The 21739-nt window shown below is 52.2% G+C and overlaps 1 protein-coding gene across 6 annotated transcripts in view; it reads right to left on the bottom strand.

The window, feature by feature from the left end:
• The window catches only part of Slc1a7 (solute carrier family 1 member 7), a 38459-nt gene that overhangs the window by 8161 nt on the left and 8559 nt on the right, over positions 1–21739 (bottom strand). For 5 of the 6 annotated variants that reach the window (XM_019205422.2, XM_019205424.2, XM_019205423.2 and 2 more), the window contains exons 2-3: positions 20325–20404; positions 6660–6875 (exon numbers count right to left, since the gene is read on the bottom strand). In XM_019205422.2, coding sequence (XP_019060967.1) covers positions 6660–6875; positions 20325–20368 — 260 coding nt within the window. In that variant the 5' untranslated portion in view covers positions 20369–20404. Of the gene's footprint in view, positions 1–2393; positions 2506–6659; positions 6876–20324; positions 20405–21739 lie in introns of those variants that run through there. The other variant, XM_010610352.1, reaches the window with a different exon arrangement.

Consider the following 21739-nt stretch of genomic DNA (forward strand, 5'->3'; position numbering starts at 1 on the left):
GCATTACAAGTCAGCAATGAACTGAAGAATTCATCACATAGTCCTGTAGAGCTGACCAACTATTTGGAAAAATAAATATTAGCTCCTTATTTAACACCTCAAAACAAAATAAATGCTAGATGGTTTTAAGAAATATTTTTTAAAAAATGAAACCATAAAAGTTATATGAAATATAGGCTAACGTTTTACCATCTCTCAGAATATGGAAAGATTCCCGAAGAAGCATGAAATATAATAGATACAATTCAATAAAATATGAAATTTCCAAGCACAACATGGCATCCTGGATTGGATCCTGGGATGCGGAGAAAGGACATTAGTGGACAAAAGTGGTGAAATCCAGATGAGGTCTATAAGTTGGCGGGGTTGTAACAAGTTAATCTCTCAGTTTTGACAAAAGCACCATAGTCATATAAGATGCAGACATCTGGGGAAAGCCGGCATATGGGATGTCTTTTCTCTGCAACTTTTCTGTAAACTTTAAATTATTCCAAAGTAAAAAGCTAAAAAGGAGAGGAGGAGGAGGAGAAAAAGGAGGAGGAGGAGAAGCAGAGGAAGAGGGAGGAAGAATTTGTTCTCTGAGATGGATTATAATACAAATGAAGTGAGGAAGCAAACGACAAACTGGGAGACTAAATGACCAACCATTACTGTCCTAGATCTAGAAAGGGCTTTTACACATCTCGTGCTGATTTCCACGGCCGCCGTGGGCCTCCTCTTCCCAGAGTACCAGCTCCCTGGGGGGCAGAGACTTTTGTGCCCTGCTGTGTCCCCAGCACCTGGAAGAGGGCCTGGCCTGCGCAGACATGCAGCAAATGTTTGTTGCATGAACACATGGACCACAGAAATAGTACAGCAGGAGGAAAATGATCAGAAGGTCCGCACCAGTGATTCACTTCACAAAAGGAAAGCAAAGGACATGAAGGGCCAGAGAGGCTTTGAAAGTGGTTTGGTGTTTTCAGTCTATTTCACCCATGAGACGGTACAGATGCTTGGGTGGCCTGGGGAGACGGGTCCCTAGGAAGGTCTGGCAGCAGCTTTGCTCTAAAGCAATTTCATGTCTGAAGTCTTTAAAACCATTTCTGTTCTTGCCTTTATAATCCCTTCTGGAAATTGATTTGAAATCAGAGATGCGAACAATATTCTTGTTCTCCTGCTTGCCGGAACAGGCCTCCTGCAGCCCACTCCTGTGCTGCTCTCTGACTGGCTCGCTCTCCCACTCGCTCTTGTTCTTGGCGAGTCTCGTCTCTTCTGAGACTCAGCTCCCACGGGCCAGGGGCTGCTCACGTGCATGTGAGTGTGCGTTATTTCTTACGCCCACTTCCCAGCACTCGTGGTTGGAAAGAGAAACTAATTTTTTACTATAGCTAAGATTCAGGTTCAGTATATGCAGATGGCAGGAAGAAGAGGGCTAAGAAGGAGCCACTGGGGCACAAGGCTGATCAGGCCTAAGTCCCTTTACCAGGAAGGGCAACTTAGTCACAATGCTGAGAAGAAGCAGGGGTCAGGAACTGGGAAGGCAAAAGCTTAAATAAGACTTTTCCCCCATGAATTATAAGTAGATTTCTGCTATCAGAATGGTAGCTACCTGCAGGGACTTCAGATACCAAGCAGACCTGAAGCCCAGAGCCAGCATTAGGGTCAGGGACACACAGGCCCACCTGCCCGGGATGTCACCTACCACCCAGAGGATGACCAGGTGGCACTAACTTATTAAATACTTTGAAAATCTCTCCCAGGTATCACCCCAGGAGGTTCAAGAGACTTACAAAGTTGTTTTCTAATGAAACTTAAAAAAACATCTACTTGGGCCAGAATTTATCTCAGTGATTCCACCACCTGCCTCGCAAGCGAAAGGACCCAAGTTCAATCCCTAGTACTAAAAAAATTAAAAAAAAAAAAAGACATCTGCTTAAGATTATTTGAAAGATCATAAGAAACCCAATAGAGCTTACACTTAGTTCCTTTACCACTTCCTTTAACAACATTAGGATAGTCGGACGTGGTGGCGCTTGCCTGTAATCCCAGCACTTGGGAGGCTGAGGCAGGAGGATTGCTGTGAGTTTGAGACCAGCCTGGGCTACATAGTGAGTTCCAGGTCACTCTCAACTACAACTTTTTGTCTCAAAAAAACAAACAAATAAACAAAAAAACAAAACTAACAACAGTAGGATAACTTCAAACTGAGAACCAAAACCTGTCATGTAAAGGTACAAGATCCCAATGATGAATGTAACTGTACTGCATACCTAAAATGTTCCAATAAACTCAATGAAAAAAAATTAGGATGACTTCAAATGTGGGCTGTGGCAGGGACACTAGCCTACCTGACCTCTATCTTCTCCTTCTTTACTTAGAGAAGCCCTCCCACCAAACCCTGACTCCCACCCTCTCTTGCTTTAGGGGCCACTGAGATAGAAATACAAGTCGTTCAACTCCACTCTTGAGTGCTGCTCCTTTCAGCCAGAGCCCTGTGGTGACTTCCTCCAGCTTTTTTCTTTTTGCCTGGAAATGCAGATGTATGAACTACAGCCTGAATAACCTTCTCGGTACTCACCATGGCAGAGCTCACGGGGGCCCAGAGTGTGAGATCCTGATGACCAGGACCCGCCCACCCATGGACCAGTTATGCAGGAGGAAATGCACACTTTTGACTTTCCTGAGCCTCTGCTGTTCTAGGTTTCTCTTAATTGGCAGGCAAAAGTGGCTCTTGACTGAGATAGGTGGGCATACTCATTATCAGTGAACTGATTCTGCAGACTGAGTGGAGAATGATACTCTTTTTATTAACTGGGGAAATGCGCAACATTATCTATTCACTTATTTGCTTTCAATGTTCAAGCAGCCCTTCCTGCTTTCCCATGGGGCCTGTGCTCCTGGTGGCAGCTACATCAAATACAGACAGGATGTACCTGGAGACACTAACAGCCGTGCCTAGGAAACACCCACCTGCTCTGCCAAGGCCTGCAGAACATTTCTGTGAGCCTGACCAGGGCCACCTCTAGGCTTGCCCCCGATTTATTATTTATTATATTAAGTTCTCACTGCTGTGGCTCCACGCTCACCCTCAATCACACGTCACCAACCCGAGTCCCGGGGTGAGGACTGTTCCTTCTGCAGCATCGCTCCTCAGAGCTCCATCCAGTTCCTGAGATGGCAAATGGGAGGACGGAGTCAAATCATTACTTAATCTCTGCGGCGTTTTAATAAAATTGGGGGAAAAAGAAGGGACCCGCTCTGCCTAGTGTTCTGCTGGATTTTTCCTGGGAGCTGCACCGGGAGCACTGGAAAGGTTTCTGAAGTCCCCGCTTACAGCCCTGAGACATGAATTCACATCTTGGTGGGTCACTCAGGGACACAGCCGTTGTCTCCCTCTGGAATTGTCTTTGAGACTTGGACACATACCTTCGCACCCATGAGATGAGCTGTGGGGGCTTCCCTTATTTCCTCTGACTTTCTGGCTTGTCATCTGTCACATCTGCCAACATCTCCTTGCTGCCCATGTCCCCACTTTCTGCACAGCTTTGCAGAGTAGCAAAGAGTGGCTGTCCTGTGCACCCTTCTCATCTTTCCGTGCTAACAGGGCAGAGAGTCCTGGTGCCTGGACTTGGATTAGTTCGCCCAGTTCCCAGCACAATGGCAGAACAGGTACTTAAGGAAGGTGGGCCGGATGCAGTGGAGTGCACTGCCTCCCAGGTACCCCAGGCTTCCAGCCATATCCTGTCCACTGCTCTCCGCTCTAATCCACCCTTCCCAAGGACAGCATTTCTAACACTTAACATCCTCCCTCTGCCCCCACTGCCCCTGGCATTCACAGACCAGGCTCTGCCCTGTCACCTGTCTCCATGAGTTTTGCTCACGCCCTGCAGCCTGCTCACTGGCTCGGGGCCTGTGTGTAGAACCACAGAAATGGAAGGATCTTGAACATCTCTGGGAAACTGAGCCTCAGAGAGGGGCCCTGGCCTGGCTGTAGCCACACAGTAGCTGACCATTGATAGAGCCGAGATGAGGCTGCAGCTCTGCCAGGTTCTGGTCCCTGCCCCAGAAAGCATGTGGTCCCGCCCCGCAGCCCCACTCTCTGTACAAGAAACAAGTGATGCCCAACCACCCGCTGTGCAAAGGCCTCAAAGCAGAAGGATCGGTTTTCACCATGTGAGAAGCAGCCAAGAGTAGAAAGTGCTGTGGAACATCTGACTGTGACACGTGTGTCCACGAAGAGCCCCGAAGTGGGGGAGGCAGGGCTCCCGGAGGACCCGCTGCTCCCTCTACCACGTGGGAAGGCTGTTTTGAATCATAGAATCCAAGAAATGATGAATCACAGGCACTAAATCGTAGAAATAACAGATCTTAGAAATGAGGCCTCTCAAAGTTCCTCATGCCTTGGCTTCCAGGACACCTGCTCTTCTGCTGCTTCTCCTGAGAGCACCACGCTGCCTTCGGTGTGGCTGAGGACCGAGGCTCGTCCTGAGCTGATCCTCCTGGGGCTTCAGATCCCTACTCCACAGATGGCCCTGTGTCCCGTGCCTGCTCTTTACCAGCTGCTGTGGTGGAGCAGGGAATAGACTTGGAAAGGCCTGGCCCCCGGGGGCACACGACGGTGTTCCAGGGGAGGTGACAGGAAGACATAAAGAAACCTGCGGATGCAATAGTGTCTGATGGTAACGATAGCTATTTGGAAAAGGGGAGCAAAAAGAAGGTAATAGAGAGTGACAGAGTGGAGGCGACCCTGGGCAGAGACAAAAGGAAGTGAGGGGAGGAGCCATCACTCTCCCCCCAGGAAGGGACATCGCAGAGGCAGTGATGGCACCAAGGAAAGACCACACTCGATGGACCTGGGCCGAACAGCAGAGGCCAGCAAAGCGGAGTGCGTCGGAGGTCAGGAACCTAAGGGTGTGGCAGTGAGGCCTGAAGGCGGAACTGGAAGGGGCCGGGAGCCAGGATACTACACTCTGGGGTGGGTGGTGTGCAGGTTTTAGAGAGGACCCTGGTGGCAGCTGTGCCAAGGACACTGCAGGAACGGAGAGGGGAATCAGGTGACACCAAGTGGCAGATGACAGTGACAACGAGGGAACTAAGGGCCACAATTTGGAAAACCCTTTCAAAGACTGGATGTGGATTATGACAGCTGCTGAGCAAAGGGGCAGGACTCTGAAAAGGCAGGTTTATGGGGAAAATGAGCAGTTCTGCTGGGCTGTGCTAACTCTGAGCTGCCTTTAGAAAGCTGTGTGTGGAATCCAGTGCTCAGGTAAGGGCCCCAGGCTCCAGATCTGGGCAGGCCAGTGTTCAGAGGCATCCGAGCATGGCTGGGCACCAAGTGTTGCTAGGCACGTGGACACAGGGAACCCTTCCTGGACCTCTTCTGACTGCAGACCCTAAGTGAGAACCGAACAGTAGGCGCAATGTTGCAAGAATTTTTGTGATCCTTAAATCAGGAAAGAACAGAGGCTGGAGATATTCCTGGGGAAGAACAGAGGTGGGAATAGTGGGCTGGCTGCATTAATAGCTGCAATTAGCAGACTTCCTTCTCCTCGTCACACCGAAGTCGCCTCCCACCCTCACATGTTTTCATTTCCTCTCTTGCTCTCTACCTTCATCATAACAATTGGCCAGATGAGTGCTGTCATGGAATCCTGTTGCCATGGTGAGTAAAGCCAGGTTGGCTTGCTGCAGTGTAAAGACCCCAGATGGCCCAGCTAAACCATTCTCACCAAGGCCATCCTAGACCAGCTGTTCCTCAGCAGGTCTTCCAGCCTCCAGCAGACCAAGACTGTGCACAGGTCAAACAGACCCTGCAGCTAACTGTAGACTTCCGAGGGCCATTTCATACCCTTAAACCTTGGGTGGTTTGTTACACAGTGGTAACTGGCTGACACAGAGGGGAGAGAGAAGGGGTTGGGAGGGAGAGAGAGAGAATATATATCCTTGGTGTCTATCCCCACAGGAGAGGAGAGGAATGCTTCTTATAATACAAGAAGGTCAGGAGAACTACTTAGAGATCCATCTCAGTTTGTGTCCCCTAGGATTTGAGGAGTGCAGAGGTTAGCGCCTGACTCATGTCCAAAGGCCCTGAGAAAGGCCTTCACTTCAGCAAGGTTACGTACAGTTCCCATGGGCCAGGTAGCAGTCTACGGCGCTTTCCTGGGAAGGAGGGCTTGGGTGTCCGGAACATGGTTAGCAGAGGTGATGTGGCTAAGTCAGTGGCACTGTGGTGGCTGAGAGCGCTGTCCTGGGGGTTAGACAACCTGGACAGACCCCTGGCTCTACAACCTACCTGCTGGATAATCCTGGAAACTTTGTATCACCTCCTTGAGCCTCCTTTCCCCATCGATGAGAAGTGGACCGATACAGAAGGGGAGAAGGGAGGGGACTCATAACTGCTGGCCTTTCCACCTTGCAAGTGGGTGCCCAAAGCCACTCACTGACCTGCTCCGGCAGGGGAGTCAACCCGATCTGCCCTCCAGTCCTGCCAGCCTGATGGGGCAGAAGGTGCAGCGGGAGCCCACAGGGAGCATGAGTGCTGGGTCAGAAACATGTTTGTCATTCACTTCAGGGCATCAGGTGGCCATGGCCACTGCACAGCCTTCTACCAGGGCAATCATGGTCCTCTGGAGGCACTTGGCCAGGAATGTGCCCCCCACCGGGTGTGGGTGGCAAGTTACCTGATGAGGTCCAGCAGGGCATCGGCTGAGCTCATGACAGGCTTCCCGCTCTGCTCCATAGTCTCCTTCTGGGCTGCACCTCCTGGGTGGATCATGGTAACCATGACGATGCCCACGACGACAGCCAGGAAAGTGGTCCACAAGTAGTACGCCACAGTGAGGATGCCCAGCCGGCTGGCGGTCTTGGCATCCAGCGAGGCGAGGCCAGACATCAGGCTAGGAGATTGAAATGGGTCAGAGGCTGTGGGGGCATGAGACCCTGGCCAGGCGCTCAGGGTGGGCCACTCCAGCCCCTCCTCACCACGCCCTGCATCTGCACATGCCCCAAGTATCCTCTCTCAGTTCTAGGCTCCTTCTTGCCTCTCTTTGGCTCCCAGTGCAAGGGTCTCAGCTACAGCTGTTCCTTCCTGGCTGCTCCCTTCCCATGAAGCAGCTTCCCTCACCCGTGTGACTCCCACTCACCAGTCCATGCTCAGGGCCAGCTGTCCCTGGAATCGTTTTGGGCTAGCTGCCTCTTTCCCAGAGTAAGGAGCCCATTCTGGAGCTGCCCCTGCCCAGGGCCTCCTCTGTCCTGCCCCTAATTATCAACATCCATCTGTCTGTCACCAGACTGAGAGGAGAAGCAGGCCTGGCCTCTACCGAATCTGTAGCCCCCACCCGCCAGCCTGAGTTTCCTCTGAGCACTGCTGAAGGAGCTGTGACTGGGGAGTAGAGCATGGCAGGGAGTCCGTGGCCTGGGTCCCAGCGACTTCTGCTCACTGTCTACAAACCTGTCCTGAGGCCTCCATCTCCAAAACGGGGCCACAAGAGGAGCCTCTCCCAGAGAGGAACCACCCAGGGTCACCTGGAGTTAGTGCCTGGGTCTACTCCCTCTCCCTGGTTCCTCCCTACCTCTCGCCACCCCGACCTGGGCTCTCTGTCCCCCAGTGAAGGTCACCCCAGTGCTACTGTGCTCAGGCTGCTGCAGGGTACCCAGAGGGAAGGGGTGAGGGGCTGGGCAAGAGATTAAGGAAATGCTTGTGCGTTGTTTTGCTGCCAAAAGGATTCTCCCCCAAAGCCCTTTCATTCTTTCAGATAAAAAAGTATTCGTCTGGTTTTAATCGTGTAAACAAGAGCAGATAATCCTTCTCCATCAGCCTCTTCTTGTCATCCCACCTCGCCCAGCAGCACAGCTACGCGGCCTTGCTAGGCCTCACCCACTGCCCAAGAGCCAGCCTGCCCTCAAGACACAGGGCAGAGCTCCCTCCCTTCTCTGGCTCCCTCACTCTCTGCCTCCACCCCCCTGAGCTTCTGTCTCCTGGAAGCACTTTCTGGGCTGGGTTGGGGACTAGCTCCACGCTGGGTACATAGAGCTGGCCTGGGCCTGGCACAGCTTGACTCCATAGCAGGTTGCTGAGTGAATGAATGAATGAGTGTTCACAATCTGCATCTTCTTCTGCCAGGATGCCCTATGTTAGTGATGGGCTTAGGATGGGTCTCCAGTGTAAATCCTGAAGGGCTCATAATGAGATTGTGCAGCAGAGCTAGAGGACATGGGGGCTGTGCAGTTGCGGGGGGAGTGCTGGGCCAGCACATCAGCCGGAAGCCATCAATGTCCTTCCCCCAGAGCAGAGTCCAACCACCTCAGGCCACAGGGCAGCCATAACCTGGAGAAAAGGACCTGCCAAGTTCACCCAGGATACTAGTGCCCTAATGGGCCAGAATTCCGGCCCAGACTTCAGGCCTGTCCGCTTTCATTCATGCCCATTTTCTGTTGCACCCTCTGCCCAGAGAGAGCAGTCACGAATTCCTCCTACTCCAGCAGCGAGTAGGGAGGGAGACACACAAGGGCACTGGGATGCAGGGGATGCAAGTAACTGCTGGGCAAGGTGGCCGCATCAGAACACCAAGGAAGGGCTATCTCAACTAGCTGTGAGGGTTTGCTCTCGCCTGGACCATCAGGAAGGGCCTCCTGGAGGAGGTGCCATTTGAGTTGGCTCTTGAAAGGTGTGGAGGACTTGGAGATGAGGCAATGGGATAGCAGGAGGAAAAGAGGAGGCTGGGAGGTGTGGTCAGAGCTCAGGTCAGATTTGAAGTATGGTGACAGGACAGAAAAGATAGTTCGGGCTCATGAATAGGGTGACCTTGAACGCCAGGCCAGGGGGACTGAAGGAGCCATCCAGGGGATACACAGTGGGTAGAACAAGAGCCTGACAGTGCTTCAGCATAACTCAACTAGCAGAAATCGCTATATGAATGAGAAGGAAGAGCTAAATATTCTACCGTTTTGAGGGTATCAAAGTAAATGAAGTGTACTAGGGGGTCTCCGAAGTGGTCTTCGTAGGAGCAAAAACTCAGGATCTCAGACAAAAAGTACATGTCCATAATCTAGCCAGAGTACTAACAACCACTACAGGGGTGGCATCGCTGGAGAGATGTTCCTCATTGAATGCAAAGTAGAAAATTAATGGCCAGCTCAGCTGTGGCCCTGTAGGGAGCCTCAGAGCCTCCTGGGAAAGAAACCCCTAGCTACAGGGTAGGGGCAGAGTTGGAAACCAGGTTCCGGCAGAAGATCAAGGACTCTTGGGGAAGATGAGGCCTAGCACAGGGGACATGCCAGCTCAGGGACACCCACATGTGGGAGGCTCCAGACAGAGTAAGGGTCCAAGCCCAGGACTGGGTCACCGGTTGCTCTGGATAGCAAAAGCCTGATGGAGGAATCCATCACCCATCCTCACGCAATTCCCTCCACCTTCCCTCTTCCACCCAAATGGGGATGGAAGGCAGGTGGGGTGGGTGTGCGGGCAGAGCCAGGGTGACTGCAGATCGGCCAAGAACTGGGAGAGGGACAGGGAGGGCACAGGTCTCATGAGACAGTGCTACTCCTGGAACTTCCTGCAATAGCGAAGAATGTTGATGGTTCTGCCTAAGGCCTTGGGGGGATGGTGGCCTGGGGTGGGGGAGCTGCTCCTTGAGGTCCAGACTTTAGAGCCAAGCTGTTAAAGTGGCTTTTCTGAGAACCTGTGAATGGAGGCAGGGTGGCGGCTGAGGGAGCATTAGATCACATGAACACGCACACGTGCACACACAGGAACAAGGTTCTCAGGAAGAAATGTCACTGGTAGCTTTCTTTACATGGTGGGATTACGGGTCCTTTGTGTTTTGTTTCTCATCTCTCTCCATGTTCTCTATAATTTCTAGAATGAGTACAAGCACACCTCACAGCCACAGTGTGATAGCCAACCTGACTCTGTTTGTCTGGGTGGTCGCCTTCCCCGTCCTCCTTGGGAGTCCTCTCAGTTAATGCATGACATCCTATGTAAGTTTGCAATTATGCTATCTTCACTGCCTCGTAAACAGGATGCTCTGCACCTGTGCAAGCCTGCAACTATGTTATCTTTACCACCTTGTAAACAGAAATCTCTGCACCTGTGTGATATTTTGTTTTAATTAAACTGTGTGCAACTTCCCCTGACCCCCACTACTTAGCAAAATTCTGCTCCTGTAAAATTCCCCGGTGCTCCACCTCTCCCTGAGCCCTCTTCAAGTAAAAAAGCCCTTAAAAGAACCTTCAAACTGCCTTCCTTTGTCCAGAGTTTTTCTGGCGTGAGCCCCTCTGGAATACCAGATATGATAATAAAGGACTCAAGTTAATTCAGAGTGTGGTACATCTCTATAGGTCCAACTCCTCCGGCCCCATAACAACAGATACTGTAATTTGCCTGGAGTTTACTGTTCCTCCAACACCTGGACATCTACGACATTCAGTCCTTAACCTTTTAAGTCAGCTCTGCCCCATAGAACCAAAATGCCAGCAACACCTGTCATTTACATTTTTCTTTTTTTTTTCTTTTTCATTTTTTGTGGTACTGGAGATTACACATAGGGCCTTTGCAAAATTATGTTTTGTGAAATTAATTTTAATAATTCCCTTACCCAGTATATTCAAAATGTTACCGTTTCAATGTGTCAATATAAAAATGTTTTATACTCCTCAGATGTTAAATGTTAAATAAAACTTTTAAAAATTTGAATTTAAATTCCTCAGCTATACTAGCCACAATTTTAGGGCTCTGCAGCCACTTCTGACTAGTAGCTGAGGTCTTGGACCACCTGCATTTGAGTTACAGCACAGGAAATCAGAGGTCAGGGAGGTGGAGAGGATACTGGTAAGTTCTACAGTCAACATGGGGATGGGATTTCTGATTCGGGACCCTGTGGGGTTTCCCTTTGTCCCAGTCCTTCTCACTGAGCAGTATAGACCTAGTTTAACCCCTGAGGGAAAAATGGGTCTTCTGGTTTGGGTTGACCACGATTGCAATGTGATCCAGTCCGTATAATGCTTTTACAGCTCAGCTCTTAGAATTAATGACCTGCCACAGCTGCAGCCCTCAGTTTTGTGGTGGTGAGCTCCCCGTTTCAGGAACTATCCAAGGGGAGCCTGGATGGCCCCTTGCTGGGATGGAGCCTAAGGCTTCCAGATAGAGTGGGAGGTTCCGCGGGTCTAACCTCAAACTTCGTTCTGGCTCTGTGATTTACAGTGGGGGTCCCTAGACAACCTTGCCTCTCTCACTCCAAGTGTGGCCGGGTGCTTCTTGGAGCCCTGAGGTCCTTGAGGACTGAAGGGAAGAGCTCCAAGGAGCCTCGAGTGGGGAACTCCTCCTAAGCCATCTGGCCACCACACAGTGCCCAGGGATTGGGGATCAGGAGATTGCAGTGATTACAGACATTAACCACAGAGGTGGTGGGGAGCTGGCCAGGCTCCCAGTACCCAGCCTCCTCCAATCTGATAACTGTTCCACTTACAGGCAGGGGTGGGGGAAGGGAAGCAGTGGCTGCCCAGTTCCTGGTGGAGGGAGAAAAAAGCTCCACCACGGCCTCAGGGCCTGCTCCAGTCACCCAGTCCCCTCCTGCTCCCTGTGGTTCCTTCTGCCTGGAGCTTTCTACCTGCTGCCTTCCCAGCTCCCCAGAGCAGCGCACTTTACTGCCTTCTTTGTCCAAGGCCAGCCAAGATGTCACTTCCTCTGGGAGACCTTCCCTTACTGGGGACACCTCCACCACCGTTCACCCCTACGTGAGGGCACCGTGTGCGTCCCAGTTTGTTCAGGGCTCAACTTGGAGTCTGGCGTGGGATGGGCTGGCAGGGAGACAGTGTGGAGTAAAGCAGGATGACAGCTTGGACGTGGTCACCTGGTCCCCTTGTCCTGCCTCCCAACTCCTGAGCCCCAGATAGGCCTAGAAGCTCCTGCAGCGACGCCTCCCTAGCGGAGAGCTGGAAGGCAAGTTACCCAGCCTTGACTGCGCCTGTTTCCAGTGAGCATAAGTGAGATGAGGTAGTTTATCATGACAGCCAGCCCTGGTATAGAATCCTGCACATATTTTCAGTACACCACATGCTTCAGTTGCTAGTGTTCCCTTTGCGTTGTCTGTTTTGTGATCATCGGCCCCCACAGACTGGGTGCTCCCTAGGGGAGGGCAGAATCTGGCCTAGTTCTAGGTGCTCAGAACCCAGGGCCTGGCACAGGTCTGCAGATGTGGATGCCTCCGACCATTAACAAAATGGCTTGTGGGCTCTGGGGACTGTGAGCACCCTTTGCAAGTTCCCTGAGAGCAAGTCACCCGAGCACGTCTGGCTCCCTTGCCAGGGGAAGCCCTGGCACTGTGAGTCAGCGTGACTTCAAGGCAGTTGGCACCGGGATCTCTAGGAGCAGATGGGGAGCTGGTGATGTGACAGGGCATAGAATAACTATTGCCGGTAGCAGACAGGGTCTCTAGAGGGATGCTTCAGGGCTCTGTTTTCAGCCCTCTTCTTTCTGGTCATTTTTATCAATGGCTGGGCCAAGTCCACTCACAGCATATGGACTGGATTTGGAGGGGACAGGAAGCTGGAAGGAGTGCTAATGTGTCAGAGGGACCCCAGCAGGCTGGGACCAAGAGCCAACTCTGACACAATGAAATAGCGCAGACACATGCGGGCTATATGTGGCTTCAAGAGCACGGGGAACACAAGCTCTGGGATGAGAGGGGGCGGCTGAGCCACTGCAGCAGCACATTCGAATGGGGACTTTGGAACTTTCTCTGGGGCCAATCTGGTGAGTCATCTGAGACGTGGGGCCACCACAGGGCTGGTGCACCGTCAGCCTGTGGGGCCAGAAGCCTGACGACTCATCAAGGCTGCCACATCCTGCCCTGAGGCTGAGATCCACTGGGAAAGAGACAGGGGAGGGAGCTGTGGCCCACAAAGGGCCCCTGAGGTGAGGAGCAAGTGACAGAGACACAGGCCTTAGGAGCAGAGGAGGAACAGCAGGTGCAAGGTACTTGGAACCTGGAGCACAGCAGACTGGGAGCACTAGGAACGACCAGAACCTTGGCTCAGGCCCAGGAGTAGCTTTCTAGTTGCCATCTTGCCTGGGAAAAAAGCACTTTGGGCAAAAGGGAACTCCCAGTGCCTGGGGCGCGCAAGCAACTTGCTAAAGTCCTACAGGTACCAAGTCTGTTGGCACAATCTCCTGCCCTGGGAGGCCTGAGGGACAGGATGGGCCTGAGGCCCTGGGCCAAGTCTTTGGGCCCTAATATCTGCTGGGTTAGTCTCCCAGGTGAGCCAGGCTGGGCCCTCGGGTACAGCTGCAGGAACTTCACTTTGCATGGGGGGCGGGGTCAGCCCTTCCAAGCATCTTGGTTTGCTTCTTTCCCCTGAGCAGACAAAAGGCCCAGCAGCTGACAGCAAGTGCCAAGTTAGCACAGAGCCTCCTTAGCTTGCAGTTCCACTGCCTGGATGCTCTGCTCCACCCCTTGCCCCAAGCCAATTCCTCCTAAGGCCTGAGGCTAGATGCCCTGACTCCAGCTGGCTAAAATGTGAGCCATGTGGTCCCAGTACCCATCTCCCAAAGGCAGAAATTTCCCTACTGCCATGCTTAGACACCTCAGGGGACAATCAACACACTCCATCCTAGTCACCCCCACCTGGTGAGGCTTGTTAGAAAGTCCTTCCTGCGCCAGATGAAATCTGCCTCAGGGAAAAGTAGTCACCCACTGCAGCCACATGGACCAGCCTCTTTGGCTGCACTGCAGACTCTATGGGACTATGACTCAGATGCAGGAGGAGGCACTGCCACCCTGGCATTCCCTGCTGCCCTCTGAAGCTCCCTCCCCAGGCCCCGTGCATCCAGAGGATACTGCCCTGGGATTTATACAACAGACGAACTCAAATTGAAGCCAGACCCTGCATACCACAGCTGTAGTCCTTTGAGAGCTCACATCAGATCACCAAACATTCTCGACCATTTCCCAGCACCTCAACTGATGCCCACCACACTGAGTAGTGGCTTCCTTGGCACATCTGCTCAGCTAGTCTTGACCAGGCCATGGTGAGGAAGCTGGCGCCAAGGGCAGGCAAGGTTCACTGTCTGCAGGCAGAGTGCCTGCCCCAGGCTTAGGCCGGCCTCCCTAAAGACGGCTCTCCCCAAGTGGCGTGAGACTCCCTTCAGGGCAGCCATTCTCCACTGAAATGCAGCTCTTACTGGAAGAGGGCAAGGTTATGGAGTCTGGATGGGTGGAGATTTTTGGAGTCAACAGGCTGAAGATCTGACCCACTATAGCCCACAGCTGGGCCATGTTTCCTCTTTGGATGAGTAAGGCTCTCAGCTGACCAGGCAGGAGGGCCAAAGACAGTTCCTAGGCTCCTACCAGAAGACTCTCAGATCTCTGCTGAGAGCAAATGGCTGCCAGGGACTCAAGGGCAGAACTCAGAAGCACAGGCCACACCAGACTCAGCCCTCTGGCTGCCCACACCTCCTGTCTCTTCCCACTCATAGCCTGTCCTGGGGAGCCAGGAAGCTGCCCTGCATACTGGCTCCCAAACCAGACTTCAGCGGCTGCTTGGCCCAGGACCATCTCCAAGGAGTCAGAACGTGGGTGTTTGGGAATTTTCTGCCAAACTTGAGTTCCTCAGCAAGGGGGAGAAGGGAGCCGGGAGTTGCTTCTTTTCTTTTCTTTTTTTTTTTTGCCAAACATGATTTCCTGATTCTAAGAAAAAGCCATTTGAAATTTTATAAGAAACAGGAAGGGAAACAGTGCGCACATAGGAGCACACATGTCCCATACATTCATGGGCAGACACACAGCACACATTCCCGTACAAACCCACACACTTGGGCTTCTTTGCTATGATGTGGAGCTTACAAAACACTCTTTCAGGCTTAGCCTCAGTGAATCACAAACACATGGATTCAGTTTTCTTTGAATGACGCCTAGTTTCAGAAACCAAAGAATGAGGAGAGAGGAGAGTTTGGCAAAAAGCAAGTGGAGAATTGGAGGCTATACCAGGATCCAGATGCTGGTTTAACCACCCCTGGTTCCTTGTGTCACTCTTGTCTGGGGTTGTGTGAAAACAAGGCTCAGGTGGCTTCCCAAGATGATATGCAAACGCCAATCTCAGTAGGACCATAAAGGGCACTGTACACATGTCATTGTAAACACACACTCACACTCACTCACACTCACACAGCACCTGAGGGGCCCTGCCTTGTAAATTTGCAGAAGCTGAGTGTTGTAACTAAAGGAACTGGAGGTAACTCCAGAGTCTTGGGGTACGGTGATGCTCCACCAGTGTCTCCAGCACGTGCCTAGCTAGGTTCCAGTGATGAAAAAGTCACTTTGCAAACTCTGCTCCAGGCCCAAGTGAAGTAAAACAGGATTCCCAAGGCGAGAGAGAGAGGGCAGCCTGGAAATTCTCATGACATTATGTTGAATGAAAACCAAAAAAAGCAGGAGGCAGATTCATTCTTGGGCAGTAAGGGGAAGGCATCCTCCAAGAACTTAAAGGAGCAGAACGTTATCACTATTTTTTGAGCTGGTCTACAAATGAGAAGTGAAAAGATCTGACAGTATGGTGAGGGGCTTTACTGGGAGGGGACGGGAAAGGAGGGCTCTGGATATAAATGAGGAAGGGGTAGGGCCGGGATTTAGCTCAGTGATGCTGCTGCCTGCCTTGCGAGCGCAAGGTCCTGACTTCGATCCCCCGTATCAAAAATAAAATAAAATAATTGACATGGGATAGGCAGAGGAGAGGGCTGCGCATTCAGCCAGCCGGAGCCCATCCCGGCACCTCCCACGGCACAGGGGTCCTGACTGAAGGGCACAGTCATGCTGTCACAGGTCCTGCCCATCACCACACAGCCAGGTGTGGGCTGGGACATGAACAGAAAGGGCCAAACCTGAGCCCACTGGTTGTGCAATTGAATAACTAAACGGTTTTGTCAGCAAACAGATTTAACCAGAGGGGCCCCCACACGGTGAGCCTGCAGGCAGTAATGCTCAGGCCACAGGTTGTGTGCATCTGTCCTCCTCGCAAGGGAATTTATCTCTGTGAATAGTAAGCTGGCATTTTGATGTATCTGGTTACCTCCTGCCCACATCAGAATCAGAGGTCTGGCCTGACTGGCTCTAGGGCCCAAGCGAAGCCATGCTTCTGAGCTAATCAGAAAAGGACCACACCCTAGACCTGGTGAATCACTACTAAGAATGAGAACAAACATCTACGTAAAAGAAATGATAACAGTTTTAGAATTAGGGTTGTTACCTAAAATGTTTGTAGTTTGCTTACATAATTTGCAAACGTACAAATACATCTTTAAAAGACAAGCTCTAAGCTCTAGTCCTCCTACCAATGTTAGCCATGAACCTTTCCTTGCACTCTGCTCCAACTACCCTCCCTCTGCCTGTAATTTAATAAGCATTTACTGGGCACCTGCTAGGTGCCAAGCTGGGCAATGAGAAATCAGATGGAAGGTGTGAAGTTGCTTTCTGTGGTCAAGGTGCTATTCTTGTTTAGAAGCCAAAAGTACCCTACCCCACCCTGCTCCAGGCACACAGTGGGAGTGACAGAGAGACAGAGGGCAGGATTTCTGGCTGGTCTGGGACCTAAGGTAGAGAGAAGGAAGGCAGGGGAGAGACAAAGAGGTAGATACAGTCTAAAGTGGCCCCAAGGAGTGTGGGCAGTCTGTGACTTGCTCCCAGGAGGCTATGACAAAGCTTCTGGGATGTCACTCCTATGACTTTCGTCTTAGCAGCTCAGGGAGTGACAGCCTCCTGCCAGCCTTCAAGAAGTTGAGACCATGCTGCAGAGTTACCTCCAGCGACAGACATCAAGAAGCTGGGCCTTCAGGCAAACAGCCAGAAGGGAATGATTTCTGCTGGCAACTCAAAGGGGCTTGGAAGTTGGTTCATCCGGGTGGAGCCTGCAGATGAGAGCAGAGTCCCCCAGGCACCTTGACACCTGGAACCTTGCAAGGCACAGAGAGGAGGATTCAACTCAACCAGGCCTAATGCTGACGCACAGAGAACACCGCATGATATCCAAGGGCCGGTCCACGCCAGCGAGTCTGCAGGGATAACACATAGCAATAGATCGCCAGGAGAAAGTGAACCAGCCTGGCAGGCCTCACGCTTCTAGATGTGCCCACAACTGTGCTCTCTCTTCCTCAACCCCCGGGAAGGTGCTAAATTTGAGCTACTGGTATTCTCAGGAAGACTTCTTGATTATGGGAGCGTGAAGCTACGGCTGGACGAGGTGGCTGGGCTGCATTTGGCTGGGCTGCATTTGGCTGGGCTGCGGCATACCTGCCAGAGAAAGGGCTCAGGTGAGGGGCTGGGCTGGAGTAGATTCTGGGAGCAGGAGGCCCAACGGTTAAAAGATGCTGAAGTGTGGCAAAGAGTGGCTGAGCCAGGGTCCAGCCCAGCCCCTGCAGCCCCGCCTCTCTCCCCGGGATCTCCCTTCCCAGAAGAGAGCATCTCTGTGACTGTCGCCCTACCGAGGCAGGCCCGGGACCTTCCTCCCTCATGCCCACCCTCCCTGTAGTTGCCACATGTGTCCTTCTCATCACCTCTCTGCTGCTGTCAGATCTTCAGTCTTCTGCATCAACCCATGAGCCCAAGCACCAGGGAGAGGCCAGCATGAGAGACTCACAGGAAACGAACCTGATGCCTCCCAGTATCCCGCACACCACCCTTTCCATGGCGGGGTCGTGCTGGCTGGTCCTCGCCCCTCAGCAGGGCCACCCTATGTTCAGCAAAAGGAATGGTTATTCCAGGCAGGAATGCTGCCTTGTTTGCTCCGATATCAATACTGTGCTTAAAATAGGTGCCTATTTTACAATGAGATGTACCAGGGGTGACCAAGGGTCCATTTACCCAGTGACACCAAACACATCCAGGTTACAGGTGTTGATGGCAGTGGAAACAGGTCATCATTGCTGGTTACTGACAAAGGAGGCGCTAGCAGGATCTCCCAGACAGACACTAAAGGTGGGTGGTGAGCCCTGGGTGAGACTTAGAATTAAATGAAGAGGAGAGAGGCATTCGAGAGAGTGGGTTAGCTTGAGGGAAGATGTGTGGGGACCCAAAAGCATGTGACATGTCTAGAGATGGAGGAGGTGGCCAGCCTGATTCCGGGAGCCTCCTTCCTGCTGAGCTCTTCAGCTACCCAGGCAGAAGTGGAGGTCAGAGCCCAAGATGATCAGGTTTTCTTAAACCACCAGAACGCTTGTGGGCTCTGTAACTCACCCCTGCGAGAGCCCTTGGTGGTTCTTTGCTGTAGCCCAGGGTGAGGCCTAAGGGAATTTGCCAAAGCCAGGTAACACTCTCTGCCCTGTGTGGTGCTCCTGGGGGGTGACCATGCAGGGTGGATGACAGACTGTAGACCCGTTGGAGAACCAAGGAGGGACGGTTCAGGGACAGGAGGTCTGGGGGCTCAGAAACACATCATTAAACAAAGGTTTAATTTTCCCTTGGTTAGAAAATGTTCAAGCACTTCCTTCTTTGTGGACACAGTTGCTCTGCACCAGCCTAAACTATATAATAAACAAATGGAACACATGAACACACTGGCTTTTCTCAAGTTAATACGGCCTTCTGGCTCCAGCCCAGAGAAAATGATCTGGTCTGGGGAGAGTCTGAGAGTGCAGGCTGGGCCCTTAGTCACGGGGACACAGAGCCCAGCTCACACAACTGGGCGGGGCCGCGCTAGGACCCAGGCTCCAGATGTCCAAACAGGATCTTTTCCTTAAGCAGCTTCCCAAGGCCACACAGCTAACACTTGGCAACGTCAGGATGGGACTCATGGGGGCGCTGCCTCTGCTGGGTCCCTTGAGGTCAGACGTTGGCAAAGGGGCACAAAGTTACACAGCAGGAGTCCCGAGTCCCCCGTCACTGCACTTCAGCTGTGGAGGACTCCACGTTTTCTCACCAGTGTCACCCCAGCCTGTGGAGGCAGAGAAGCCTCGCTCAGCCACTGCAGGGACCAGGCCTGGGACAGCACAGAGCACACTGCCAATGCAACAGTTCATCTGATGGGTGTCTGGGGTACCTACGACGTGCCTGGCACTGGCTGGGCACTGACCCACCAGAATTGAATGTCTATGGGGCGCCATCGCTGACTACCAAACTCCCAGTCCAGTGGACGTTAAAGAGACAAGCAGCAAGTTTACAGGTACAGAGTAACACTGAGTGAATCTGCTGGAGGGGGAAAGAACGGTGCCAAGTGAGGGAAAGGCCTTTCCTAGGAAATGATGAGTAACGAGATCCAAAGGAAGAGGAGGAAGAGGTGTAGGATGTTGTTGGGGAAGTGTGTTCCAGGCAGAAAGAACAGCATGTAGGTGGCCCTGAGGTGCGAACATGTCTGTTCTGCTTTGGGATCTGAAACCCAAGGGAATAGAGCAGCAGCAGACAGGTGATGAGAAGGAGACATGTGGCAACTACAGGGAGGGTGGGCATGAGGGTGCGATGTACGAGGGAGAAGGCAGGGCGGATTGTGCCTCCCTGGGCCAGGTGAACGACTGGAAGGTTTGTTTTAGGTGTTGTGGAAGCATCTGAAGGTAAATCAATGGCAGGGCTTTGTTTCCCATGGGATCACGTGGCCTCTGTGGAGCCGGGACAGGGACCACAGCCCCAGGCCTGAGCGGAGGGACCAGCCACATTCTCCTGAAGAGGCAGAATCCGCTCATGCTGCTGATGACCCAGCTGTGGGGTGAGGAAAGGAGAGAACCCAGGGGATGTGTAGACAGAGCTGCCTCTTACCGACAGCAGGAAACAGAAGGAATCATCTGCTGGGCATAATGTCAAGGTACTGATGTTGAATCTGAAATGCTTGTGAAACAGTCAAGGGAGCTGCCAAAAAGCTCATTGGTTAATCAGCTGTGGAACTCGTGGGAGAGGTGTGGGGTCTGTACCATACTAGAGCCATGAGGTTAGGGGAGGAGAGGCCTTGGGACCTGCAACATGTAGGGCCTGAGCAGTGGGAGAAACTGGGGTGGAGTGACAGAGACGGGCAGAGACCAGGCAAGGGCAAGATGGGGTGGGCTGAGCATTCCCAGAGGGCAAGAGTGGCCCATGGTGTCTGCTCCATGGAGAGGGCTTTGGACACAGCGCCATGCTGGTCATTGGTGGCCTGACAAATTCACCATTTCTGACTCCAAGGATGTGTAAAGAAGAGGTAATACCCAGCATGGGCTGTGGGCCAGGGACAGATTCCTGAGCAAAGCCTAGAGGACTCAGCTCTGAGCCACCTGAATGCTGCCTGCAAAGCCTCCTGCAAAGAGCACCGAGTGCCACTACCTGGTGCTCCTGGCCTGGGAGCAGTTTCCCTCTCACAAGGAGGAGAGAGCCGCGCCCCTCCCACCTGCCTCTCACCTGGAGACCACCAGCGGCAGGATCAGCATCTTCAGCATCCTCATCAAGAGCTCTCCAGGGAACTGGAAGTAACTGATCTCCTGAAAACACAGCAGGAGCGGGTTACAGTGGTGGTGCAGAGTTCTCAGTGCTCCGTTCTTTAGCCCTCAAAGCCTGGCTCGTCTAGCACATGGGCACAGAGACCAGCAAGAGAGAACTGGCTTCCCAGCCTATCGGCTATGTTTCAATAACAGAATGCACGTAAGCATTAAGTGCAGCACACAGAGGAGAGTAGACAGATGCTCAGTATTCCTTGTAGATAACAGCTCTCCCTCATCTGCAACCCTTCACTCACATCTCCAAGGTGTAAAACCACCTCATCTAGCAGATGGTAAGTGGGAAGAGGGTGGAGCTGTTCCCTAAACCCACACTGCCAGGCATCACGCAGGGGACACAAAAACCAGATCAATTCCAACTCTGGAAAAGTTCCCAGTCTAGAGAGTGGGTCATAAGCAGACCGGAGCCAGTTTCTCACTGGGAGTGGTCCACTCTCTGCACCTGCTCCCCCGAATGCTGAAAGGGAGAAGTTGGTTTGGATGCTGAGAACACCCACTGGGCAGTGTTCTTACTTCTGCCCCTTTGTGAGCTGCTGGCCAGCTCCAGCCTATCCTGAGTTTTCCAGGGCCCCCAATCCTGGCCTGATCAGCTGTTACCCAATAACAGGTCCCAGGAGCCAAAGCTACAGCAGAAGCAGAAGGGACCACCAAGCCAGGATAAATTTGATTTTCAGAAAATAAATCATTCATTCTTTATTTGTTCTTAAAACTGTTTCACTGTTTATCTGCAAGTAATTTAACTGGGTGTGTTGTCTGTAAAGTTTAAATTTAATGCAAATTTGCTATTTCTGGCAGTGCCCACAGGGGCCCCTTTTCCAGAGGGGAGAATGTGGGTGAGGTTGGCAAATGGACTTGGAAACACTATCCAGGTTGCATTTCATACTTGCAACTATTTAAAAAAACTAGTGCCAATCATAATGAATCTTTGTTTAGTTTCTGTCTTTCACAGTTTGCAGTTTTCCCCACATTGCTGGTGGCTTTGGCTTCCGTTCAAGGGAAGTGTGAAGCACTGACTTCTGTGCCTGTGAGAGGGGTTTGTACCCCGACCCCCTCAAGGCAGGTGCTAGATATGAGCTGCCATTTTCACTGGGGGTGGGTGGCGTGGTAGAGGACTGTCCTTCCTAGCAGAGTAGGCTTTCCTCTGAGGCTTCAGTGAGAGGCCTCCCACCCTTTGAGGGATGAGGCTGTGCCTAAGTGGAGTGGTCAGCTATCCTGAGGCTGTGCTGGGGATTCCACACCCGAATGCAGACGTCTGGGTATTAGTTTGAAGCACGTTGCTCGCCACTTCCCTGTTCTCCAGCACACACAGCTGGGCCTAAT

The sequence above is a fragment of the Fukomys damarensis genome, unplaced genomic scaffold, assembly GCF_012274545.1.
Source record: "Fukomys damarensis isolate Sample0158 unplaced genomic scaffold, DMR_v1.0_HiC HiC_scaffold_23, whole genome shotgun sequence".
Classification (NCBI taxonomy): Eukaryota; Metazoa; Chordata; class Mammalia; order Rodentia; family Bathyergidae; genus Fukomys; species Fukomys damarensis.